This window comes from Mchenga conophoros, linkage group LG5, assembly GCF_057382185.1.
Source record: "Mchenga conophoros isolate Kocher_MC1m ecotype Shallow Benthic linkage group LG5, M_conophoros_male_GT1.1, whole genome shotgun sequence".
Classification (NCBI taxonomy): domain Eukaryota; kingdom Metazoa; phylum Chordata; class Actinopteri; order Cichliformes; family Cichlidae; genus Mchenga; species Mchenga conophoros.
This window is the reverse complement of record NC_140530.1, coordinates 27,025,677-27,052,248: the sequence shown is the minus strand read 5'-3', so window position 1 is coordinate 27,052,248 and position 26,572 is coordinate 27,025,677. Positions and strand designations below refer to the sequence as shown.

The window sequence follows — 26,572 nt, the reverse complement described above, 5'->3', positions numbered from 1 at the left end:
TCCTCTGAGCAAATTTCTTTGTAAAATCATACATGTTGATTAAAACCAATTTGTTTCAAAGACTTTTATATTAGTTGGAGGCTAAAAACCTGAAGTTTGAAAGGGTTTTTCCTAATAGCTAGTATTTTCAGGGCATCAGCCTCAGTTTGTAATGGGACATTGAATTCATTATTTATTTTTTTATTCATTTTAAAATAGAAGCTGAATTTGAAGTGTTAGTCTTTGCTGTAATACTTCCATTTACAGTAAAAATTATAATCTACTGAAAAATGATTGACTGTAGATGTTTTCCAATTTTTCATGTTCCCCTGAGCTACTGTTTACTGATTAAAAGACTCTGGCTTGTGTTATTTTAAATAAGTCACTGTAATTGTATCAATGATGCTACTTAATGATGTCATATTTGTGTAAAATGTGCCAAAAATTGCCAAATAATGATTTCACATGGACAGATATTCACTCCCACTTTAAGTTCTTTTGCATCCCCACTCTGTCACATTACTCGGTTGTACATTACACAGTACTTATCGTACTTATCTTATTATTATGAAACCAAACAAAACCGGGACTGAAAGAATGAAAGTATGCATTTTGATAGTATAATTATTTTTTAATTACATTAAAAATTAGACTTGAAGTAATCCAGTGAGTTGTCTCCACATCCTTTGGGACACAGCAAAAACGTAGAGCTGACTTCAATTTCATCAACAGGTAAAGAAACAGGATGTGAACCGACATTCTTGTTGGTGTCTTGTTGCGATAAATAAAATGTGGCTATTACAGTCTTTCAATCATGGAGGCATGTATGTATGCATGTTCACACATGTGTGAGCATGAATCGCCAAGCATATATACGCCCTTCAGCACTCCATCCATCAGAAACTGTCAAGTAAAATGTTGCTGCTTTGTGTACTTGTCTGGTTAATTTTACATGTTGGTTTATTTGTATAGAGCCTATACTACCAAGCGACAGTGAATACATGCACATGTGAAATATTTGCTCATCAGCATCTTTTTATGTTGTTTTTTAGTTCATTGCATGATGTTCGGCATTTACCATCCTATTTCCCTTGTAATTTTAGCCCGGCCTGGCAGAACACTGTCACTTGATATTTGGGATTTTATGAGGCTGTAATTGTAACAGAACGATTAGAAAAGTCCTGGTGTGCATGCTTAGATTTGCAAAATGTGACAGATAATCTACGCGTGCTGGGATTTGATTACAAATGTCATTACAAACATACACAGATTGAATACATGACTGATGTAGACATGAACAAATCTCAGTACATATTTGAAGATTTTTTTTACATGTTTACAAATCTGATTACTCGCACACTGATTGAGGTATGCAACTCTCTGCTCAACTCTTGCAAATAATTCTGCAACAATAATAGCCCCCGGGATTTTTTTAACCTTGATATTAAAGAATCTATACTAAAAATAACAATCTCTATATGTTGTCCATTCAGTCATATTTTATGGCCTATAAAGCAGCAGACGGTCTGACAAGCTCCAGCTTTCCCAAAGAGAGCTCTTCTGTGAGTGAATGAACCTGTCAGTTTAAGATGTGTTTTGACAACAGCCTGCTGTCTTTACTATCCCCCTGTTGCTCTGACACAGTGAATCTGGCTCCATCACTAAGTTTTTTGGGTTTTTTTTTTGTCTTCTTTATATCAATGTGTGTGTTTGTGTGCTAGTGTGTGTAATTCATTTTATGCACTCAGGCAGTAACCTGCTGTTTTATTATCTTCCTGTGGCTTGGACAAAGTGTCAAGTATATCTCTTTGCTGTGTTTTTGAAGTTTTGTCTGGGTTAGTGAGTGAGCTTGTGAGTCTCATGATCCCTGCTGTTTGATGGTCTTCCTTTTCTGTTCTCTAGTTCTGTCTGTCCAGAGTGCTTTTCTCTCTCTCCCTCTGTCTCTCCTTCCACAGTTCCTAATACCTAAGACAAAGAGGGAAGAATAGTTCACAAAAGTGGTACAAAACAAGCATCGCAAACATCATTATCTCAGAAAAAGTGCATGCAAATTCATCAAAACATTCAGAAACTAAGCAGGGAGTAATGCTATTGCCCCTTGGGGATAAATAAAGTATTTCTGATTCTGATTTATAGTCAGTGGATGTTGCATTAATGTCCAGTATAAGCTTGGTTGACGAAAGTAAAAAATAATGCATCTTCATAATTACTGCTATTAGTAATTTCCACTGAAAAGATGTCCCAAATTATAGAAACAAAATCATATCAGTGTCACAAATAAAACTAATTAATAACCAAACTCTGTCACAACAATGACTGTGTTGTGTCCATGCGTGTTTTTGAGGTTGTCAAGGTGATAGACAACTTCCCTTTTTCAAATATTTTATGACTCTCAGCTTATTATTCTCACTTCTTGACATTCTGAGAAACTGTGGCTCTAATGATGTAATACATCAGGCACAGTCAGTTCAGCTTCTTTTCCCACCTGTTCATGTTTAACAGGATGCAATATGCGTCTTTGAAAAAGAGGCAGGGAGTTATTCTGTTGAAGCTGTTGAGCAACTCTATTTTTCCCAATAATAGATCAACAGAGAGGGAAGAGCAATAGTAGAAGAGTCTGGGAAACTTAGAAACAGAGCTGAAATAGTATCAAAAATTCAGGGAATCCATGTCAGAAGTATAATTTTCCCGTGGACATGATTGATGGTGGAAAGATCAGGTGTGTAAATCAGACTTGCTGGATATAAAATATTTTAATCTATTTGTGACAGGCTTACTAGCTTTCAGTTATTTATTCTCCTCTATTTACAAAGGAGAAATAGTAGTTAATATGGTGTTATTCTAAATATAGGACAAAGACAAATTACAATACCACATACTAACGACAGTGCCACAGAACACTATAACATGGCTTAAGTCTTATAGGGGACAAATTTGATGATGATTATTATTACTGATTATTTTTATATTATCTTGAACATATCTCCTGTTCTGGTCAATATCTAAAGGTTTGCTTCTAAAACAGTGATACCTAAAAAAATATATAAATAAATAGTAAAATAGTTGTCTGTCATGCTGAAATTTCAGTTGTGTTTTGTTTTTTTCATTACACAGTTGCTTATTTTCATGCTGATGCGTACATTGGAGCCCATATGTGAACAGCATGATGGACACGATGCATAAAATATGACGTGAAGTGAAGTGCTACATCTGCGCAGGGTGCGAGGTACCCTGTGTGTACAAAGGCTTTGATGTGGGAGTGTGGAGAAATTGAAGAAGCTGAACAATGTAAGGCTAATGCAGAAAAGTACTGAAGGTCATCAGCGCTGCTTACATGCACATAAAACTATTAGTGATTTGTGAACTGCTGTCTTGTCTGCTGATAACAAGGCAGTTGTCTTTCTTGTGTGGTGCACAAGGAAGTGTAACCTTTTGCTAGTGACAATGTACATTAATCAGCACGACTGCAGTGAAATTGCTGTTGTTAAATAAGACACTAAAACACTGATACGATATGAAAGTACATTTAAAACTATTAAAGGAGAGAATGAGAAGAAAAGGTTAAAAAAAAAACATAAAAGAATGTAAAAAAAATGTAATGTGAATGCCTCAATATACTAACTAAACATCTGTATCATAAGTTGTTTGCATTTTGGAAAAGAAAATGCTGATTTGACTAAAGGTAAAATAATCCATCTGTCTTTTAATGTTTTTTTTCCCCAAAGTTAGCAAATCTATGATGGACTGCTCTGTCATGTGAACTTTAATTGTCAAATAAATTAATAAACAAAACAAAAAATGTTGTAACATAACGAAATCAATGGTGTTCCGTTTAATATTATAAAATAAAAAATATTATAACTCCTCCCTGATTATATAGAACAATGCTGAACATAGAATAATTTCACTTCATGAATTTATATAAAAGCAGCATGTCACATCTGTGTTAGAGTTTGATTTGCTTGCTTTACCTTGTCTATCAGTGACCTACTTTGTTTAGACCAGGGGTCGGCAACTCTAGGCACGCGTGCCACAGTTGGCACGCGTGCCACAGTTGGCACGCGAAGGGTTAACTGATGGCGCAACCATAGCGTGACTGGCCATCGGGCATTTGCTCGGTGGGCCGATGATTTTTTTTTTTTTTTGTAACAATATAAACAATGAGAGGTGGTGGATTGGCCAGATGCTGGCCATGTGTAAAAATAACTCAGTTGTTTGATGGTGGCTATGGCGGAGCTTCCACAGGTTCAGTAAAATTAACAAGTGGTGGAGGCCAGCAGGTGGATGAGGGAGAGGGGAGGCAGGAGGAGGAGAGACCCAAGGCAGCCGCTGGTCCGAGTGTCAGGTGAACTGAACTTCAGGTAAGAAGTTATGACCTGCAGTCTATCTGGGTCAGATATGAACCAAGTTTAGTTTATTTTCGTTGTGCTGCCTTTTTACAGTCAGTTACAATAACTCATACTGCGTACTAGCTAGCATGACAGAGTTTCTATACAGCTGGGTGGGTGCTATGATGTTACTGATAGTGAACTTTATTTTATTCATAAGGTTAGTTAGTGGAGTTGCCAACCGTCCCGTAAAAAGACGGAATCGTCCCGCATTCAGAGAAATTATTGCGCGTTTCGTGTTGAACTGAGAAGGGACGCAGTTTGTCTAGGATAGAAAAAGACACAAAGGTGGATTTATTGTGTCGTTACGCAGCACAGCTGCCTCTTCTTCTCTCATTATCTCCCTCTCCTGTTGCTACTTTGATCATGAAACTGATCAATGATCAGCTGATCGGCTTTTCTCTCTTGTTTGTTTATCGCCCACTTTGCGCCAGAAAGAGGAAACCGCTGGTTGTCGCGCTAAACAGCAGCACATTTAAGCTTGATGAGCTGTTGCTAGAATGTATTTAATATTAATTTCTAGTATCAGCTGATGTTTGCTGGAGCCACAGCTGTAAAAGCTGCTGGTCATGATGTCGGTTTGTATATCTGGTGAGAGGGAAACATGAAGATGAAACCAGGAGATGTCCTTACTGAATCATCAGAGCTGAACAAGTGATGGAGAAACAGGTTTACCTTTTAGGTGACATGAATGAGTTGAAGGGAAGTTATGAACTGTTTCTGAGAGACAAATAACACCAGGATCCTTTTCTAAGTACCTGACAGCTGGTAACTGTGCAGGGGCGGGTGTAGCAAAGTGTTGCCAGGGGGGCCAGGTGGGGCATTAACAAGGAAAGGGGGGCACAAAGAAATATTTTCTTATTTTCATTTAAAATGTCGGGCTGTTATTAAATAATTATCTGAATCTTACAACCAAATTTTTTATCTGACATAAAATGTATAGAAATTATACATATACCAACAAGACTGTACATCACTGTCACAACAACGTTTGTTTTCATTCAAAGGCTTAATGGCTTTAATACCTGGTGGGCCGGTCTTTAGTCAAGCCCGGGCTGTTTTTTTGTCCCAGTCCAGCCCTGGGCACGACACGCAGTGAATTAATCTGAGAAGGTGCATCAAAAAACAAATGGCCGCGCCAGCGGTGCACATCGCAAATCAGCTCGCATAGACACATTAGTTGTGCCGCTTCTTAATGACGGTATCTTAGCTAATAACCCCAACTACCAGATTCAACTTGTAATTGGCCAAAAATAACTTAGCCTACTGGTAAGAGGGATGTTGTTAGCTTTCCACACTCCGACACTTCAAAAGCTTCAGGAGCTGTTTGCTCAGCACAGCATCAGCACGCGGAAATACACGGATACATCCGTAGACTCGAGACACAATGCATTTTTGGGACATTCAGGTGTATGGACCAATGTTTTATTTTCTGAACAAACCAGAAATCTTTAATGAGCAGCTAGATTTGTCTCGCATTAACTGGCTGAGTTAATGCTAGTTAATACAACATCGAAGCAGCTGAAATCCACAGCTGTGCGTGTTCATGGAGCTTGCATTTTCACCTGCTGGACATCACTACCTGACAAGTTTAACTGTCTTCAGAACATTGCAGAGGCCTTATTGACAGTATTTGGCTCTACATGTCTGTGTGAGCAGATTTTCTCTCACATGAGTGTCCTCAGGTAGCCGTCTGAATGCTGGACACTCTGAGACCTGTGTCTCTGAGTGGGAGACCAGAGATCACATAACATGTGTGTTAATGTGTATTAACAGACATGCCATATTGGCTTAGTTTATTTTTCTTATCATTGTTGTGAGGAGACCCCAAATAGCATTTGTATTTTCTGTTGTACAGTTCATTTGCTGTTATGGAATTCTTGTTATGGATAAAAAGTGTCTTTTTTTGTTTCAAAATAGCTGATAACTATTCACTGATAGCTGCCAACATCTGCGAACAAATATTATTCTATAAAGTGGTTCTATATATTGTGTAACTGTTCATATGGAGCGTTATTAAATTTATTGCTAATGCAATCATATGGCACACTGACTTCTGAGGAAATTTTAAATGGCACTCGCCATCAGAAAGGTTGCCTATCCCTGGTTTAGACAGTCAGATTTGCTCAAGTAAGATTCTGTAAGCTCTCTTTTTACTGAGATCTGTAGAACTAATCAAGTATAAGCTGAAAGAGACAGTTAAAAATATATACATATGTGCTCATGTTTCATATATTATGCAAAGGCATGTATCAGGATTTATTTAGTAGTGTCTCCAAACAATTTCAGGGAATTCAAATCAAATCAAATCAAATCCATCCATCCATCCATCCATCCATCCATCCATCTTCATCCGCTTTGTCCGGGGCCGGGTCGCGGGGGCAGCAGCCTAAGCAAAGAGGCCCAGACCTCCCTCTCCCCAGCCACCTCCTCCAGCTTATCCGGGGGAATACCAAGGCGTTCCCAGGCCAGCCGAGAGATATAATCTCTCCAGCGTGTCCTGGGTCTGCCCCGGGGCCTCCTCCCGGTGGGACATGCCTGGAACACCTCACCCAGGAGGCGCCCAGGGGGCATCCTTGTCAGATGCCCGAACCACCTCAGCTGGCTCCTTTCGATGTGGAGCAGCAGCTGCTCTACTCTGAGCCCCTCCCGGATGGCCGAACTTCTCACCCTATCTCTAAGGGAGAGGCCAGCCACCCTTCGGAGGAAGCTCATTTCTGCCGCTTGTATCCGCGATCTCGTTCTTTCGGTCACTACCCACAGCTCGTGGCCATAGGTGAGGGTAGGGACGTAGATCGACCGGTAAATTGAGAGCTTCGCTTTTACACTCAGCTCCCTCTTCACCACGACGGACCGGTGCAGCGTCCGCATTACTGCAGCTGCAGCCCCAATCCGTCTGTCGATCTCCGGCTCCCTTCTCCCATCACTCGCGAACAAGACCCCGAGATACTTGAACTCCTCCACTTGGGGCAGGAACTCATCCCCAACCCGGAGTGGGCACTCCACCCTTTTCCGGCTGAGAACCATGGCCTCAGATTTGGAGGTGCTGATGCTCATTCCCGCTGCTTCACACTCGGCTGCGAACCGTTCCAGTGCGAGCTGGAGGCCCTCACCCGATGAAGCCAACAGAACCACATCATCTGCAAAAATCAGAGATGAGATTCTGAGGCCACCAAAGCGAAAGCCCTCCGCCACTTGGCTGCGCCTAGAAATCCTGTCCATAAAAATTATGAACAGAACCGGAGACAAAGAGCAGCCCTGGCGGAGCCCATCACCCACCAGGAACGAGTCCGACTTATTGCCGGCAATGCGAACCAAGCTCTTGCAACGGTTGTATAGGGATCGAATGGCCCGTAGCAATGGGCCAGACACCCCATATTCCCACAACACCTCCCACAGGACACCCCGAGGGACACGGTCGAATGCCTTCTCCAAGTCCACAAAACACATGTAGACTGGTTGGGCAAACTCCCATGCACCCTCAAGTATCCTGGAGAGGATAAAGAGCTGGTCCAGTGTTCCGCGACCAGGACGAAAACCGCATTGTTCCTCCTGTATCCGAGGTTCGACTAACGGACGAACTCTCCTTTCCAGCACCCTGGCATAGACTTTCCCAGGGAGGCTGAGGAGTGTGATCCCCCTGTAGTTGGAACACACCCTCCGGTCCCCTTTCTTAAAGATGGGGACCACCACCCCGGTCTGCCAGTCCACAGGTACTGCCCCTGATCTCCACGCAACATTGCAGAGGCGTGTCAACCAGGACAGCCCTACAACGTCCAGAGCCTTCAGGAACTCGGGGCGGACCTCATCAACACAAACTCATCAAATCAAATCAAATCACTTTTATTGTCACATCACATGTGCAGGTACATTGGTACAGTACATGTGAGTGAAACTCTTGTGTGCGAGCTTCACAAGCAACAGAGTTGTGCAAAATACAATAATGTAAACAAGCAAAATACAAGAATGGCTACATCTGAAACTAATAAATATATGTACAATATATAATAGTATATGCATTTCTGGATGTGTATACTAAGTATTTTTCTACGTGTGTGTGTGTGTGTGTACACATATTTTACAAATTAAATAGAGTAAACAATAAATAAAATATATAAAATAAAATATACAGAGTTGAGACATGTGCAAAACAGTGGCATTACTGTACAGTATGGAGTGCATAATGTTAAAGTTCCAGTAGTGAAGCTGAGGTGTCTATGACGTGTTCAGCAGTCTGATGGCCTGGTGGAAGAAGCTGTCTCTCAGTCTGCTGGTACGGGACCGGATGCTGCAGAACCTCCTTCCTGATGGAAGTAGTCTGAACAGTTTATGGCTGGGGTGACTGGAGTCCTTGATGATCCTCCCCGCTTTCCTCAGGCACCGCTTCCTGTAGATGTCTTGGAGGGAGGCAAGCTCACCTCCAATTATCCGTTCAGAGCACCGCACTACTTGCTGGAGAGCTTTGCAGTTGTAGGCGGTGCTGTTGCCATACCAGGTGGTGATGCATCCAGTGAGGATGCTCTCAATGGCACAGTGATAGAAGGTCCTGAGGATGCGAGGGCTCATGCCGAATCTTTTCAGTCTCCTGAGAAAGAAGAGGCGCTGCTGCGCCTTCTTCACTGTTTTGTTTGTGTGTACTGACCACGTAAGATCCTCAGCCAGATGCACACCAAGGAACCGGAAGCTGCTCACTCTCTCCACAGCAGCGCCGTTGATGGTGATGGGGGTGTGTACTTCTCTGCACCTCCGGAAGTCCACTATCAACTCCTTTGTCTTTGCGACATTGAGGGTGAGATGGTTGTCTTGACACCAGTGGGTCAGGGCGCTGACCTCCTGCCTGTAAGCCGTCTCATCACCATTGGTGATAAGACCCACCACTGTAGTGTCGTCCGCAAACTTCACAATGATGTTGGAGTTATTAGTGGCTGTGCAGTCGTAGGTGTAGAGTGAGTATAGGAGAGGGCTCAGTACACACCCCTGTGGAGCACCAGTGTTCAGTGTGATGGGGGATGAGGTGATGCTGCCCAGTCTGACCACTTGGCGTCTGTCAGACAGGAAGCTAAGGATCCAGCTGCAGAGGGAGCTGCTCAGTCCTAGATCCTGCAGTTTCCTGTCCAGCTTCGAGAGAACGATGGTATTGAATGCTGAGCTGTAATCTACAAACAGCATTCTCACATAGGTGTCTCTCTTCTCCAGGTGTGACAGGGCAGTATGTAGTGTCAGGGCTATGGCATCATCAGTGGACCTATCGTGGCGGTATGCGAACTGTAGAGGGTCCAGTGAGTCGGGTAGTGCAGAGCAGATGAAGTCCCTGACCAGCTTCTCGAAGCATTTGCTTACGATGGGGGTCAGGGCTACAGGTCGCCAGTCGTTCAATGAGGAGATGGTGGAGGATTTGGGTACAGGGACGATGGTGGCCATTTTGAAGCAGGCTGGGACTACAGACAGAGAGAGGGAAAGGTTGAAGATGTGCGTGAACACTCCAGCCAGCTGAGCCGCGCATGACTTGAGGACGCGGCTGGGAATCTCGTCCGGACCAGTAGCTTTGTGTGCGTTCACCTTCCTGAAGCACTTCCGCACATCCTCCTCAGACACAGTGTGCACACTGACGTCATCCGCGGTGCGCACACTGTCCGGTCTCATGGTGTTCGCTGTGTCGAATCTAGCGTAGAATACGTTTAGATCCTCACACAGAGAGGCCGTGGTCTGCGGTGTGCTGGTTTTCCCTCTAAAGTCTGTGATCGTGTTTAGTCCCTGCCACATACTCCGAGGGTTGTCAAACTGTTGCTCCACCCTGTCCCTGTACTCACGTTTGGCTGCTTTGATCGTCTTCCGGAGTTGGTAATGTGCGTGTTTGTAGTCCGATGTGTTCGCGGAGGCAAAGGCGGTGCTCCGTGCCGCGCGAACATCTCCGTTGATCCAGGGTTTTTGATTTGGGAAGGATTTAACTGTTCTGGATGGGACGACATCTTCCACGCATTTCCTGATAAATCCGCAGACTGAGTCTGTGTACTCATCAATGTCCCTAGCAGCCACGTGAAACATTTCCCAGTCCGCGTGATCAAAACAGTCCCGCAGCGCAGACTCCGATTGGTCCGTCCAACAGTGCACCGCCCTCCGGGTTGGAGCTTCCTGTTTCAGCTTCTGCCTGTAGGCGGGCAGGAGCAGGATGGAGCGGTGATCTGATTGGCCGAATGGGGCGCGGGGGAGGGCTTTGCATGCTGTGTCAACACTCGGATCCAGATGTAAAAATTTCTAAGATGACAAAAACGCTACTCTCGCAGGAATACAAGTATGAGGATCACTACACGGTGTAAACACTGTTCTCATATTTATTATGTTGAATATTGTTATAAGGTGGAGTGGTGGTTAGCCCTCCTGCCCCACAGCAAAAAGATCCTGGTTCAATCTGGCTGCAGCCTTTCTGTGTGGATTTTGAATGTTCTTGCTGTGACTGCATGGGTTCGCTCTGTGTACTGCAGCTTCCCACAGCCCAAAAACATGCATAGTGTTAGGTCAGTTGGAGAGTCCAAATTGCCCGTAGATGTGAATGTGTACAGTGAATGCCTCTCGATGTGTTACCCCTGTGACAGATTGGTGACCTGTCCATGGTTGTACCCGTTTGGCTGTTGAGATAGGTAACCCTTAATTGGGTAAGTGTAAGAAAATGCCTGGAATAATGTTATACAGATATACTGTACACTGTGTTCTCACCAAAGCAGTACTCATGTAGAGGAACATGTCTGTATACTGGCTCCAAAACCACACATGAATCTAAATATACAGTTACAGCTGGTCATATATGTTATGATGTGGTAGATAATGTGCAGGTAAATCAAAAGAAAGACAGAAAAATAAATAGCATAGAGTGCCACACTGTTTCCCTCATATACAACAGTAATGTCTGTGTAACTACACATAGTCAGTGCAGGCTGCAGAAATTGGGGATTAAACCATGTAACATTATAAGGACCTGGGCTTATTCAAATCCACAGCTTTAAATTTATGTTGTTAACCATGGATGTTTTCAGTCACTCGTATATTTACGAAGGCACGCAAGAGACTGTGCTGTGTGTATGAGTGTGTGTGTACATTTGAACAGTGCTATGTTATTTTCATAACTTCTTGCCCTAAGCCTGCACAAATTGCAAATTTCCTCCGCTCTTATGAGAAAACAGTTTCACATTGTTCAGATTTTCCATCTTTTTAATATTATTTCTGACTCCTTTTATATACTTTGACCACTGTCACATTTAAGATGCTTTTAAAATGCCATCGGCCCTTTAACTTAATATCAGCTGAATAAACTCATTTGTTTCAGAAGACTTACTTGTAAAACTCCACTAAAGAAGTTAATTCAGCAGAAAACAAGTCATAAATAAAGTTTTGGTGTGGGATGTTAAAATACCCGGATTGGTACTACAAGACTGCGATGGATTAAAGTAAGAAAATGGCCTACCGTAGATCATTCATTTACTGGACTGGACTGGCGAGTTCAAAAGCAACACTTGTTGAGGTGGGTGAGTTTACTCAGCGGAGCTCCCAGTGAATCTGATCAAACTATTTCTGAATCAAAAGCCTAGTTCTCAGTGACATTTATGGAATTTTACATGACTAGTGCAAAGCTTTTGTTTGGTAATTTCTAGTAAGTTCATCTGGTTGAACTAGATGAAGTCCAGACTGACTATGACTTGCCTCTTCAAAGCATTTCAGACATTTTGCCTCCGAGTCTTAAAACACTCAATCTTTAGAACTGAAAATCTGGTAGTGACTTGAATTGTTTGTTCCAAACATGATTAGCTACCCCCAGGTTATTTCAAAGTTGTTTGATAAATGGGAACTGAATGTGTCTGCCATGTTTTGCACGAATCCTCATTGTACACAATTGAGAATCACAATAATGCAACACAAATCTACAAAAATACTGAACTTTAAATTTTTTTCTTTAAACAAATCTTTGTGGCTTAGCAATTTGTTTATCCAATAGAATAGAATAGAATAGAATGCCTTTATTGTCACTATACAGTTGTACAATGAGATACAGAGCATCTCCTACTCAGTGTAAACATGCTGGGGGGGAGGGGGGGGTACAGTTCTGCAGCGCTATGTACATATGGACAGTATTAACATAGGGAAAAACATATATATATATAAAATGTACAATATACAAGCCGCAAGTAATATGTAATAAATAGTGTTATGTATATACAGTTGAGTTATTGCACATGGAATTGGTATAAATAGTGTTATGTATATACAGTTCAGTTGTTGCACATAGAATTGGTATTGCACAGTGATGGTCCATAGAGGAAGTGGGAAGTGGGGGGCTGTGTTATCTGTGCATGTGTGAGTTCAGGGTGGTTATCGCTTTGGGGGAAGAAACTGTTTTTGAGTCTGTGGGTTTTTGTGTTGATGCACCTGTAGCGCTTCCCTGAGGGAAGCAGGCTGAACATGTTGAAGCCAGGGTGGGAGCTGTCCTTGATAATGTTTGCTGCTCTGGTGAGGCAGCGGGAGGAATAGATGTCCATCAGGGAGGGGAGAGGGCAGCCGATGATCTTCTGTGCTGTCTTGACCACACTCTGAAGCCTCACTCTATCCGCCTTGGTGCAGCTGCCGTACCATACCGTGATGCAGTAGGTTAGCAGGCTCTCAATGGAGGAGCGGTAGAAGGTCAGCAGCAGGTTGGAGTTCAGCTTGTACTTCCTGAGGACTCTCAGGAAGTGCAGCCGCTGTTGGGCCTTCTTGATGACCGCTGAGATGTTGTCTGTCCAGGAGATGTCAGCAGAGATGAGGACACCAAGGAACCGGAAAGTGTGGACCCTCTCCACACACTCCCCGTTGATGTAGAGGGGGGCCAAGTCGGTGCTGTGTCTCCTGAAGTCAACAATGAGCTCTTTAGTTTTCTTAGTGTTCAGTGCCAGGTTGTTTTCTGAACACCATGCTGCCAGCTTCAGGACTTCCTCTCTGTACTCTGCCTCGTCTCCCTTCGAGATGAGTCCGACTACCGTGGTGTCATCAGCAAACTTGATGACGAGAGTGTTGTTGTGGGTCGAACTGCAGTCGTGGGTGTAGAGAGAATACAAGAGGGGGCTCAGCACACAGCCCTGTGGGGAGCCGATGCTCAGTGCTCAATAATAAACTAAACTCTTACGTTGTCATGGTCCTGAGTCTGCTGACTCTGTGTTTTGTGTTTCTTTATGCTTTTGTTTATTCTGAGTATGTATTCTGTTATGATTTGCCATTTGTTAGGTTTCTGTTTTGTGCCTGCCCTGGTCCCTGTGTTCTGTCTGTCTATGCTGTCACACTGTCTGTTTGTGAATCTGTCTGTTTCGTTCAGTGTCTTGTCTGGTTCTCTGTGTCTGAGTTTCCTGTTTTATTCTGAAGGTCCCCGTGTCATGTGAGTGTGTTCAAATTATGTTTCCCCTGTCCCGTCAGCTCTGATTTCTCCCAGGTGTGTTGCCCTCCTGTCTCTCATCCCCTGATTACTGCTGTGTGTATTTAAGCCCTGTGTGTTCTCCTGCCTGTTGCTTGTTCGTCTGTGTTCCACGGTGTCCTGTTCCTTGTGTGCGGCGCTCTGCCTCTCCCCCCGTTTAGTATCAGCTTACACAAAACATAACTGTACAAGCAGAACCCCGAACAGCCCTGACCCGCTACAATATTATCATGCTTTTTACAACAATGTGAATGTACTATTGCTGTGTGATTTATTACTATTACTGAAGGTCCGCGACTCCGAACTGTAGTAAAGGGACCTCTGACTAATGCTGGGCTCACACTGTGCGATTTTTGGCCCATTTTGAGCCGATTTTTGAGTCGTGCGATCGTTTTGGCGATCGGCCCGATTTTGGCCTTCATCGTGCGTCGTGCATCGTGTAGTATACGTGGGGTAACGAGAAGCGATTGACACCTCACGACCAGCTCCCGATCATCAATCGCTTGGTCGTGAGGGTGTCACCGCAGTTTGCCACACTGTGCACGCGCAAACACAAATGTCAGCGAAAAAGACGGCGTAGCACGGCAGTGCAGCGTGTGATCTGGACACAAGCGATGGAGGCACAACCTGTAGAACCATCCGAGCCCTTTCGATGTGGCCTCACAAAATTATCACGACCACAACAACCGTGAAAATAGTTGGATCGACACTGCTGCTCAATCACAGCTGCCTGACCAATGTTTTTCATTAGCAATTTAGCAAAGTTGATGGTGGTGGTGTGTCTGTGTGAGTGAAAGACGGAGAGGGAGAGCGAGCGACAGAATTTCTGTTATAACCTTCATTTTTATGGACGCACAGTGTGAGCACTCAGGTCGCATCAGAGCATCGGGCCGTATAGTGTGAGACCCTGCATCGTGACCTATGAACTTCTAACCCCTGCGAGTCAATCGTACAGTTTGAGCAGGAGCTGAATCGCGCGACTGAAAAAAATCGCACAGTGTAAGCCCAGCATAATACGGCGGGGTCCCTGTCGGCTGGTAGCCGAAAAATAGCTCTACTTTGTTGTGTGGGTCAACTTTTCTTGCGACAGACAGAGAGAGGCGTTGAAAGGCTGCTCCAACGGAACTTGTTGTTTTCGGAGGAAAACACGAACACGGTGTACAGTCGAGTCTTAATAGCTTACTTACAACTGGGCTCGTCAGGCACTCTTCTTGGCTGCAGTGGTTATTATTATATTTACATGCTTCCAGCTCCCGTTTTTGCTCGATGACAACTCGTACCTTTCCACTCCCCTTTTTCTCCCTCCTAGCGCTCACAGACACATAACGTGTATGGCAGTCCATTCTCCCAGCAGCACGGACTACACTGAACATGATGCTACATTCTTTAGAGCTATGCTTGTAGCATTCTGCCTGTTAGCTTAGCACAACAACAACAACAACGAAAAGGCGCTCTCTCACCCAGGAAACACACAGTTGCAGAGAGAGAGAGCGTCGCCCTGTAACCATGGCAACCGTAACGCTGCCGCCTGGAACAAAAGAACGTAGCTGTCAAACAAAACCCAAACAGTCCTGACCCGCGACAAAATGAAACAGGAAAGTACCGCAGTGTAATCCATTTATTTCAACAAAGTAACTGTATTCTGAATAGCACCTTTTTAAACGGTAACTGTAACGGAATACAGTTACTCATATTTTGTATTCTAAATACGTAACGGCGGTACATGTATTCCGTTACTCCCCAACACTGGAGATAGGTAACCCTTAATTGGGTAAGTGTAAGAAAATGCCTGGAATAATGTTATACAGATATACTGTACACTGTGTTCTCACCAAAGCAGTACTCATGTAGAGGAACATGTCTGTATACTGGCTCCAAAACCACACATGAATCTAAATATACAGTTACAGCTGGTCATATATGTTATGATGTGGTAGATAATGTGCAGGTAAATCAAAAGAAAGACAGAAAAATAAATAGCATAGAGTGCCACACTGTTTCCCTCATATACAACAATATACAGTAATGTCTGTGTAACTACACATAGTCAGTGCAGGCTGCAGAAATTGGGGATTAAACCATGTAACATTATAAGGACCTGGGCTTATTCAAATCCACAGCTTTAAATTTATGTTGTTAACCATGGATGTTTTCAGTCACTCGTATATTTACGAAGGCACGCAAGAGACTGTGCTGTGTGTATGAGTGTGTGTGTACATTTGAACAGTGCTATGTGTTATTTTCATAACTTCTTGCCCTAAGCCTGCACAAATTGCAAATTTCCTCCGCTCTTATGAGAAAACAGTTTCACATTGTTCAGATTTTCCATCTTTTTAATATTATTTCTGACTCCTTTTATATACTTTGACCACTGTCACATTTAAGGTGCTTTTAAAATGCCATCGGCCCTTTAACTTAATATCATCATTCATTTACTGGACTGGACTGGACTGGCGAGTTCAAAAGCAACACTTGTTGAGGTGGGTGAGTTTACTCAGCGGAGCTCCCAGTGAATCTGATCAAACTATTTCTGAATCAAAAGCCTAGTTCTCAGTGACATTTATGGAATTTTACATGACTAGTGCAAAGCTTTTGTTTGGTAATTTCTAGTAAGTTCATCTGGTTGAACTAGATGAAGTCCAGACTGACTATGACTTGCCTCTTCAAAGCATTTCAGACATTTTGCCTCCGAGTCTTAAAACACTCAATCTTTAGAACTGAAAATCTGGTAGTGACTGGAATTGTTTGTTCCAAACATGATTAGCTACCCCCAGGTAATACATTAAAGAAAGAACAGAATATCAACCAAGAGTCAAAACACACACAATACTGATTACATGTGTTCAAGTTTTTGTTATTATGGAAAATTTTAGGACAAAATAAGGAACTGAAAACGTGAATATAATTAGCATTTCACATGATAGATTTTTCTTATTCTTTATTACAAATTGTGTCATCTGTAGCTAAATTATGTTTGGGAAATTACTAGCATTTAAGCTCCACAGCTTAAAAGGCATTACATTTTGGAATAAGTATAGTATATCAGATACATTTTGGTCCAGTTGTCACATACTGATGCATAATAGGGATCCCACTGAATTACTTAACGAGTATGTTGCGGGTATAACATTTTTCAGCATATCTCACAGAGTGCAGCAGAAACCCCTCTACATCCTAAATCAACACAGTGAGACCTTGGACACATTTCTTCCACTCACGATGCCACTGTTCTAGCACTTTTAAAGTTAAAAAAAAAAACAATGTAGGAGAAGTCTGTTGCATGTGAAAAACGTTTGCCTTCTGACACAGTAAAAGTTCAGAAAGGGTATATTTTAACTCAAAGAATGACCTTTTCCTAAGCCTTTCTCAGTTTTTGTACCTTAACATAACTACAAGAGTAGACTACGAAAAGTAAAATCAAAACAAAACTAGATAATTAAAAACAAAGTTTTAGACACAAGGATGCCTTCTGGGTTTGGATTTTATACCACAAACTCCACTGAGTTCCTCGTTTGGACATTTGTTCATTTTTATACTACTTCTTTTGACAAGATTTTACTGTGCATAATGAGAAATTACACTAACGTGTCCTTAACAAGCAGCATAAGCGATGTGTATGGGCTGAGAGAGTATTGGATTGCAGCTTGCTCTGTCAGCTGCCTGTTACATACAGTAGCTTGCAAAAGTATTTGGCCCCCTTGAACTTTTACACATTTTGTCACATTACAGCCACAAACATGAATCAATTTTATTGGAATTCCACGTGAAAGACCAATACAAAGTGGTGTACACGTGAGAAGTGGAACGTAAATCATACATGATTCCAAACATTTTTTACAAATAAATACCGTATTTTCACGACCATAAGACGCACTGTACTAAAAGGCGCAGTCTCAGTTATGTGTGCCATTACTGTATTTAACACACACATAAGGCGCACTGGATTATAGGGCGCATACAAGTACCGTATGCGTATTTAAAAATAAAGCGGGAGCAAACCTGAGTTCGGTACCTTACTCACATTTTTATTACCAGTAATCGTCATCATCAACAACACACAAGCATACAAGTGTGCGTATTTAAAAATAAAGCAGGAGCAAAACGAAGTTTGGTACTCACATTTTTATCATCAAACCCATGGAAGTCCTCATCCTCTGTGTCTGAATTGAACAGCTGCGCTAAATCTCCATCAAACATGCCAGGTTCACTTTCTTCACTGTCAGAGTCACTTTCCGTGCCGTGCAGCTCCTCGGAAATGATGCCGGCTTTTGCGAAAGCTCGAACAACAGTGCCAGCAGACATGTTAGCCCAAGCATCTACAATCCATTGGCAAATTGTGGCGTAACTCGCCCGGCGCTGCCTTCCACTCTTGGTGAAACTGTGGTCCCCATCGGTCATCCATCGCTCCCAGGCCACTCGCAGCCTTACTTTGAACGGGCGGTTCACACCGATGTCCAGCGGTTGGAGTTCCTTTGTCAGGCCTCCCGGAATGACAGCAAGCTCACAGTTCATTTGTTTCACTAGTTTTTTCACATCGGCTGTGAGATGGGCACGCATAGAGTCACAGATTAAGAGCGATGGTGATGCGTGGAAAAAAACCCACCTGGTCTCCTTACATACACCTCCCTCAGCCACTCTTTCATCATTTCCTCATCCATCCAGCCCTTTTCATTTGCCTTAATGATGATTCCTGCTGGAAACTTCTCTTTAGGCAAAGTCTTTCGCTTAAAAATCACCATAGGCGGCAGTTTCTGTCCATTAGCATGGCAGCCAAACACAACAGTGAAAGAAGATTTTTCGTGCCCCGTTGTGCGTATCGCTACCGTGCTGGTCCCCTTCTTCTCCACAGTGTGACTCACCGGGATGTCAAAAGTGAGCGGGACCTCGTCCATGTTTGTGATGTGGCTGGGCTGGATGTGTTTGTCGCCGATGTGTTTGCTGCAGTAGGAGCGGAAGATGGCCAGCTTTTCCTTATAATCCGCTGGAAGTTGCTGCGCTACCGTAGTCCTGGTCCGGATGGAAAAATGGCACCGTTTCATAAAAAGTGAAAGTGAAACTGCTTTTAGCCGAATGGTGACCTTCGAAACGCTTCTCCCGCTCGTTCTTTGCTCGATGATCCACCGCTCGAGTCTTTCCTCCAACTCGGGCCACCTCGCCTTATGTCCGCGGAAACTCAGCTGCGTTTTCTTGACCTGCCGGAGCTTGTTTTCTAGCTTCCTCCATTTGCGAACCATCGATTCGTTAATCTTAAATTCTCTCGCCGCTGCTTGATTTCCATGTTCCTCCGCGTAGCTGATGGCCTTCAGTTTAAACTGTGCTTCGTAAGCGTGTCTCTTTGCCATTTTCAGGGTTGCGCCCACACTTCACCCTTTAGCGTTCTCATGGTGTTCTCTACTACGTCCTCCTTACAACACACAGTGCGCACTGCGCTATAGGGCGCGCTGTACTTTTTGAAGAAAATCTAAGACTTTTAAGTGCGCCTTATGGTCGTGAAAATACGGTAACTGCAAAGTGGGGTGTGCGTAATTATTCAGCCCCCTTTGATCTGAGTGCAGTCAGTTGCCTATAGGCATTCCCTGATGAGTGCTAATGACTAAATAGAGTGCACCTGTGTGTAATCTAATGTCAGTACAAATACAGCAGCTCTGTGACGGCCTCAGAGGTTGTCTAAGAGAATATTGGGAGCAACAACACCATGAAGTCCCAGACAGGTCAGGGATAAAGTTATTGAGAAATTTAAAGGAGGCTTAGGCTACAAAAAGATTTCCCAAGCCTTGAACATCCCACGGAGCACTGTTCAAGCAATCATTCAGAAATGGAAGGAGTATGGCACAACTGTAAACCTACCAAGACAAGGCCGTCCACCTAAACTCACAGGCCAAACAAGGAGAGTGCTGATCAGAAATGCAGCCAAGAGGCCCATGGTGACTGTGGACGAGCTGCAGAGATCTACAGCTCAGGTGGGGGAATCTGACCATAGGACAACTATTAGTCGTGCATTGCACAAAGTTGGCCTTTATGGAAGAGTGGCAAGAAGAAAGCCATTGTTAACAGAAAACCATAAAAAGTTTGCAGTTTGCCACAAGCCATGTGGGGGACACAGCAAACATGTGGAAGAAGGTGCTCTGGTCAGATGAGACCAGAGCACATAGGAGTTGAGACCAAAATGCAAAACGCTATGTGTGGTGGAAAACTAACACTGCACATCACTCTGAACACACCATCCCCACTGTCAAATATGGTGGTGGCAGCATCATGCTCTGGGGGTGCTTCTCTTCAGCAGGGACAGGGAAGCTGGTCAGAGTTGATGGGAAGATGGAAGGAGCCAAATACAGGGCAGTCTTGGAAGAAAACCTCTTGGAGTCTACAAAAGACTTGAGACTGGGGTGGAGGTTCACCTTCCAGCAGGACAACGACCCTAAACATAAAGCCAGGGCAACAATGGAATGGTTTAAAACAAAACATATCCATGTGTTAGAATGGCCCAGTCAAAGTCCAATCGAGAATCTGTAGCAAGATCTGAAAACTGCTGTTCACAAGCGCTGTCCATCTAATCTGACTGAGCTGGAGCTGTTTTGCAAAGAAGAATGGGCAAGGATTTCAGTCTCTAGATGCGCAAAGCTGGTAGAGACAGACACCAAAAGACTGGCAGCTGTAATTGCAGCAAAAGGTGGTTCTACAAAGTATTGAATAATTACGCACACCCCACTTTGCAGTTATTTATTTGTAAAAAATGTTTGGAATCATGTATGATTTTCGTTCCACTTCTCACGTGTACACCACTTTGTGTTGGTCTTTCACGTGGAATTCCAATAAAATTGATTCATGTTTGTGGCTGTAATGTGACAAAATGTGTAAAAGTTCAAGGGGGCCGAATACTTTTGCAAGCCACTGTATGCCTGACTATGAGATAATAAGACAGAAGGAAAGGGTCAGTGCTTCCTTTTCTCCTTGAACAACTCCTATGAATCCAAACCACCCATGACTCTCTCTCTCTCTCTCTCTATATATATATATATATACATATATATAGTGGGATGGACTGTAATTTTGTTCTATTTATTATTTTTTTGTCATTCAGTTTAAATGTGTTTAAAATCCTGCAGTTCCAACAGAAGCTCTAAATGTATGTAGTATCAGTGTAAAATAATAAGATGCATGTAATGCAGGGAAAATGATAGAAGATACTCTGATGATTGCAGTTCTGTCTGTAATATTGTAGGATATTTACCTATATATAAGGCATCTTGTAATGACTGTTATTATAAACTGATACTGTTTAAATATAACTGAATTATGTTGATGAAAATGAACTAATTAGGGCTCAAATGGTTGAATCCTGCACTAAAATCATCTTTGTGTGAATAAGAAGTCTCGACTTAGGTTACCGCAGATCACACTACTGTTTGTCACATTAACTCACCATATGGTTGTGGGTGTCATCCTGTGTGTGCTCTCCCTCCTCCTCTTCTTCATCTTCCTCCTCCTCTTCAGCTTCGCTGTTCTGTCTCTGCTCATCCTCATCTTCAAGCTCTGAACTTGATTCCTCCCCTCCCTGCCATGCCTCCTCACTCTTGCACTCCTCTGTATTGATCAAATCTGCATGAACGCGAACACACACAAGAAACCCAAACGTGAGATGGACATGTCGCAACTGCGAAAACTGTAGATCAGATTTTACAAATGCTGATGATCCATGTCTTTGAGGAAAGAAAACACGGCCGTCCTCACGGGGTAATCTGATTTGAAAATAGGCCTCATGGGATAATAAAGAAAGAATGGAAATTCAATCCAGAATGAAGGAGTAATTTTTGTTTGCTTTGCTTTTTTGCAGGATAACAGTTCAATGGTCTTAGTCAGGCAAGTGCTATTGTTACTACCCCTCTTGCAGTAAATCAAATCAAGAGACATCTTCATGTAAGTACAGAAAGTGAGTAAGCATCAGTAATCTTGTTAAAACAAATGGATTATGGTTCCAGCCATCCTTAGCAACTTTCCTCTTGTGCATAGGCCGAATCTATGGAAAAGAGCAAAAGCAGGCTTCAGAATTGTTTGGCAAAGTTTCAAAGGTGGGCTGCCATTCAGAAATCTGGAATCAGGCAACACAGACACTAACATTTTTGTGTTTCTAAAGCTGCATCCCAGACTCCTCGTACGGATACAAGTCAACTGTTTCTGATTTCTTCTCATCTTGGACTTGCTTGCTTGTGCCGTTGCATTTCTTACGTTTTTATTATTATTATTATTATTATTATTTTTTTATAGTCAGTATTGTAATCACATTTTGGTACAGTTTTTACTGCAGTGATTAGTCCTTTTGACCAATTCGGTCCTTTTAACGATTCTTTGTTCATGTTTTTTTCTCTCTAAATTTTTCCAATATAAAGGCCGATGGTTATTTTATCAACACTTACCATTACTTTGTTTAGTTGAGCGGTGAAGTAGAAAATCGTTTATAAGGCTTTGATTTATACTGTATGCATGGCCTAGTGAGGTTATTTGAAAATAACACATGATGTTGATTCAAAGCATTCAACTTGTGTTTGTTGGCTATCCACTGAAATTCTCAATATGAAGTCCAAGGAGAGGTTGATGCCAGGGAAGGAGCCAATTCTTAGGCTGAAAACACAAAATGGACTATCAGGAAGATAGCAAAAAACTTTACATTTGGCCAGATTAACAATGTGATACATTTTAAAGGAGAAATAATTCACTGGCCAGCTCAGTGAGACCAGAAAGCCTGAAAGACCACAGAAGACAACTGAAGTGGATGATCAAAGAATTTCCTTTCCCTTTCCTCTTTCCTCGGTTAAGAAAAAACCTTCACAACACCTAGTCAAGTCAAAAACAGTCTTGAGGGTGAAGGCATTGTTGTCTCCAATGAGAATTCAGCTTTAAATACAGAGGGTTTACAACAAGCTGCAAACTGCTGGTTATGCAGAAGAAAAAGCCTTCACACCCCAGAGACAAAACCAAACAAAAAAACATGTTTGGACAGATGAAACCAAGAATCATGGGAAGAAAAAAGTATGGAGAAGGGAAAAAAACATCTCATGATCATAAGCATGGAGGATACAGTTTTCTGGAAGTGAATCACTAGATTTTATGATTGGAGTAACAGGATGAATTCTGAAGTGTACAAGGCTATACGCTCAACTCAAATCCAGCCAAACGCTGGAAAACTGAAATGGACAGCACTTCACAATACAAACGAAAAATGACCAAACGCAGAAAAACGAGAAGGTGGAAAGAGGTGAGTGAGGAAAACAAACACAAACAAACTGGGGCCATGCGTTGTGTGGAGCTCCCTGTAATCTAGGCCTATTTAAGCTTAACTAAGCGAGGGTTAGTTAGAGGGATCCAGTCCTAACCATAAGCTTTATGCAAAAGAGGAACGATTCAAATGCTGTGATTACTCTGGAAGTAGAAAAAGTCCCATTACATCTGACTTCCACCATTGCTCCCTTCACAAACTGTGGCTGCCAGGAAAATATTTTTATTTGTTTTACTAATTCTGATTCCTGAAGAGGACAGACTCCAAGGTTGGTTGGAAACACCAAAAAGCAAACAAACAAACAAACAAACTGTGCTCTAACCTTGATACTGGTGATCTTGAGCAGCTTTCTCAGTAAGCACACAAATATTACTAAATTTAATGGCCCCTCATATAATATGTGTATGGAAATGTTCTTATGATGTGAAAAAAAAAAAGAGTCTGCATGCAAAATTGCTCAGTTTTATGACACGTGCACACCGGCCAATTTTTGTCTTACCGCCATGTGTATGTTAGTAAATAAGACTCATTTTAAATCAGAAGGCTCATGCTCGCTGTCTCCAATCTGCATACTATTTGTTTACCAGCTAGACCCCCTTTGCTCTATACAAGAAACAAGTTTGCTTGGAGGTGAAGTGGAAACAATGTTGATATAAGAGAAAAGGCTGCACTAAGACACAAAAGAAAGAAGAAAAATAACAGATACAAATAATGGTTTCCAAGGTTCAAGGAAGACCTATACAGTTCAATGACTGATTTTACTCAGCTAGTGCAAAATCGCAGGGACAAAGTCAAGGCCCCTTGAAAATGAGGTAATTGTTTGCATTTGTTTAGTTGACCATTACTATTTTACTACTGTTTAACTCTGATTAGCATAATCAGAGTGTGCACTGGTTTTGTAGAGTTCCAATTCCTTGAATGATTTCATTTATAATGTAAGGTATGTATGTGTGTGGGGTGGGGGTGTCACCTGTGGCAGCTATGTGTGGGTCTTCTGTGATCTGCTCCAGTCTGCCCAGCAAAGCCTCGATGTTGGCTTTAATCTGAGTCAACTCTGACTTTATCGCCTGAAGCTCTGTGCCTTTCACTGCTGATAGAGAGACACAGACAAACATAGACAGAGGGGAGGGAGGTGAGAGGGGATGTAAGTGTCCATGTCCTGATTGATAAGCCTGCAAAGAAAGCAGTGGATCCACACACTTTTAAACATTCTCTATTGTTTAAATTATCTTTTTTCCTTTTATGACAGTAACATGTCTTTCATTTTTGATCCTATTTTGAAGCTTCATTTGCGCCTTTTTTCCTTTAAAAAAGTGCCCCCCCCCCTAAACATTTAGATTCTCTTTGATTTGATCTCATATCTCATATTTCTAAGCAGGCAATACAAAACTTTTGCTAAGCTCCTTTAATGAAAGCTGGACGTCTGCACTTTAATCACATCCTGATCGTTTGATTTAAAATCCATGGCGGTGATGTACAACGACAAAACTGTACAAGAAATGTGTCACTGTCTCCAAAGTTATGGCCCTGGCTACATCAGGTCCCTCTTCTGATCGCTTTGATGGAAATCCGTAAATATATTTTGATCTTCATCATGTGCTAGTCAAAAACTTGATGTGTTAGCAGCACCGGAGATAAAGTCAGGGGATCACCAAGAACATCTGGAGTCGTGTGTTGGGATTCATGAGCATCTGTGCCAGATTTTATGACATTACAGACAAATATCCTGCTGTGGATCAAAGTGATGAATTACAGTCTTATTCAGTAAATGTTAAACTTTTTCATCTTTTTCTTTAATCAAAGTATTCTGATGTATTTCTCTGAAACTTAATAGATTTTTCTGATCAAATGGATGAAAGCTTGTCTGTGTTTTGAAGATAGAAATGTGAGGAAATCTACTCAAGTTTTATACTATTTCTATTTAGCCTTCCATTTTCCCCCTTTAACTCTACCAGCGTACCTCTTGTGTCCTCACTTCTGCCCCCGTCCTTCTTTTCTGGTCTTTTACTCCGTTGTCCTGTCCTTTTCTTTTAGTTTTACATTGTATTTGTATTACATTGTATTAAAATTCTAGTTTTGTGTGCCTCTTTTTTAAAGCACTTTGTGACTCTTGTTTGTGAAAAATACTGTATAAATAGATCATTTTTTCTTTCCTTGCTTGCATTACCTTGCTGAGCCATGCCTCCCTGAATAAGGTTAAATGCAGACAATTTGGTTCTCTCAGCCAAAGTTTATTGTTATTGTAATGTAGTAGTGACAACCTCACCCTCTTTGTTTAATCCTATTAAACCTATAGGGCAATTAAATTTTTGTTTTCAACTTTGAATTTCGACAGACTCTTTGTCTGGAAAAATGCTCCCTTTATTATTCCTACAATAAAGATATCAAAGGCAATGGAACAGATCCAAAAATCCAAAAGATGCATCTCTGTTTGACATAAAAATAAGACAGCTGAACCCTTTGATGACCTTTCAGTGATCTTACACACACACACACAGCCTCACACACAAAGACAAACCTTGAGATAAGAGGTCTGCCAGAAGCTAGTAATAAATCGACACATCGCTGCAGTGACTTGGCATTAGTTTCTCTTTACCACTTATCACGACCTCTAGGGAAGATCTGTTTTTTACAGCATACAGAATCACCAAGTTATTTGACTTCAAACAAAAGGGACCCAGAATCTGCCTTTAATATCTCCCAGCCCACACACTGTGACGTCAGCTCAAGCCAACATTCAGCTAATCCACATTGTTCAACCCACGCCTGGCGCCTGCTGAATTCTGGAGAGTGTCACCTCTTTGGACAGCTGTGTGAGAAGAACCAGAACCAAAAAAACAACTCTGGATCCAATTCATGACTGTACCACGAAGGTAATGATGTACCATTCCTTTCTATGACAAAGACCTGCTGAAATTTGAATTTGATTTAATTAGTTTCCTGTAGCATTTTGCTCATATAAACCCGCTAACCCTTAAGGCTGCACGAGAATTGGGTATTCTAACATGGTACTGTAACATGGCGGAACTGAAAATAAAACATTATGTGTTATTATCCTCACAAAACAGGGGGGTTAGTAAAGTTCTTTGGACACAGAAGTCGCTGAAGTTCATATCACTTCTATCTACAACTAAGTTCCTAACTTAATCCAAGGTTTGTTAAAATGTCATCTGTTTCCCATTTCCATGCTGGAGGGAAGTATCTTCAAGGCAGCGCTGTGATGGATGTGACCATGCTTATGCTTTGTCTATGATAGTTTTAATATTAAAAAACCCCAAAAAAAACCCTTTCCATGTATTAGTTTTTGGAAATGATTGATAGAGCTTAAATTATTATTTTGGTCTTATTCGGCGTATACATAGATGCCTCTTCACAAAAGCTTATCGCAGCTTGAAAGGTAAAATCTTCAATTCTTCAAAAAAATCTTTAAAGATTACATGAAATGTGCTAAATTGTTATGGAAGTGAGTAATAATGGTTAAAGTATTCACTAAAACAA

At 42.1% G+C, this 26,572-nt stretch overlaps 1 protein-coding gene across 3 annotated transcripts in view; it reads right to left on the bottom strand.

Annotated features, from left to right (window-relative positions):
• Window positions 1-1,680: 1,680 nt before the first annotated feature.
• raly (RALY heterogeneous nuclear ribonucleoprotein) overlaps window positions 1,681-26,572 on the bottom strand; it is a 119,337-nt gene continuing 94,445 nt past the window's right edge. For 2 of the 3 annotated variants that reach the window (XM_085274649.1, XM_085274651.1), the window contains exons 6-8: window positions 24,045-24,164; window positions 21,224-21,399; window positions 1,681-1,944 (exon numbers count right to left, since the gene is read on the bottom strand). In XM_085274649.1, coding sequence (XP_085130775.1) covers window positions 1,816-1,944; window positions 21,224-21,399; window positions 24,045-24,164 — 425 coding nt within the window. In that variant the 3' untranslated portion in view covers window positions 1,681-1,815. The remainder of the gene's footprint in view (window positions 1,945-21,223; window positions 21,400-24,044; window positions 24,165-26,572) is intronic. The other variant, XM_085274650.1, reaches the window with a different exon arrangement.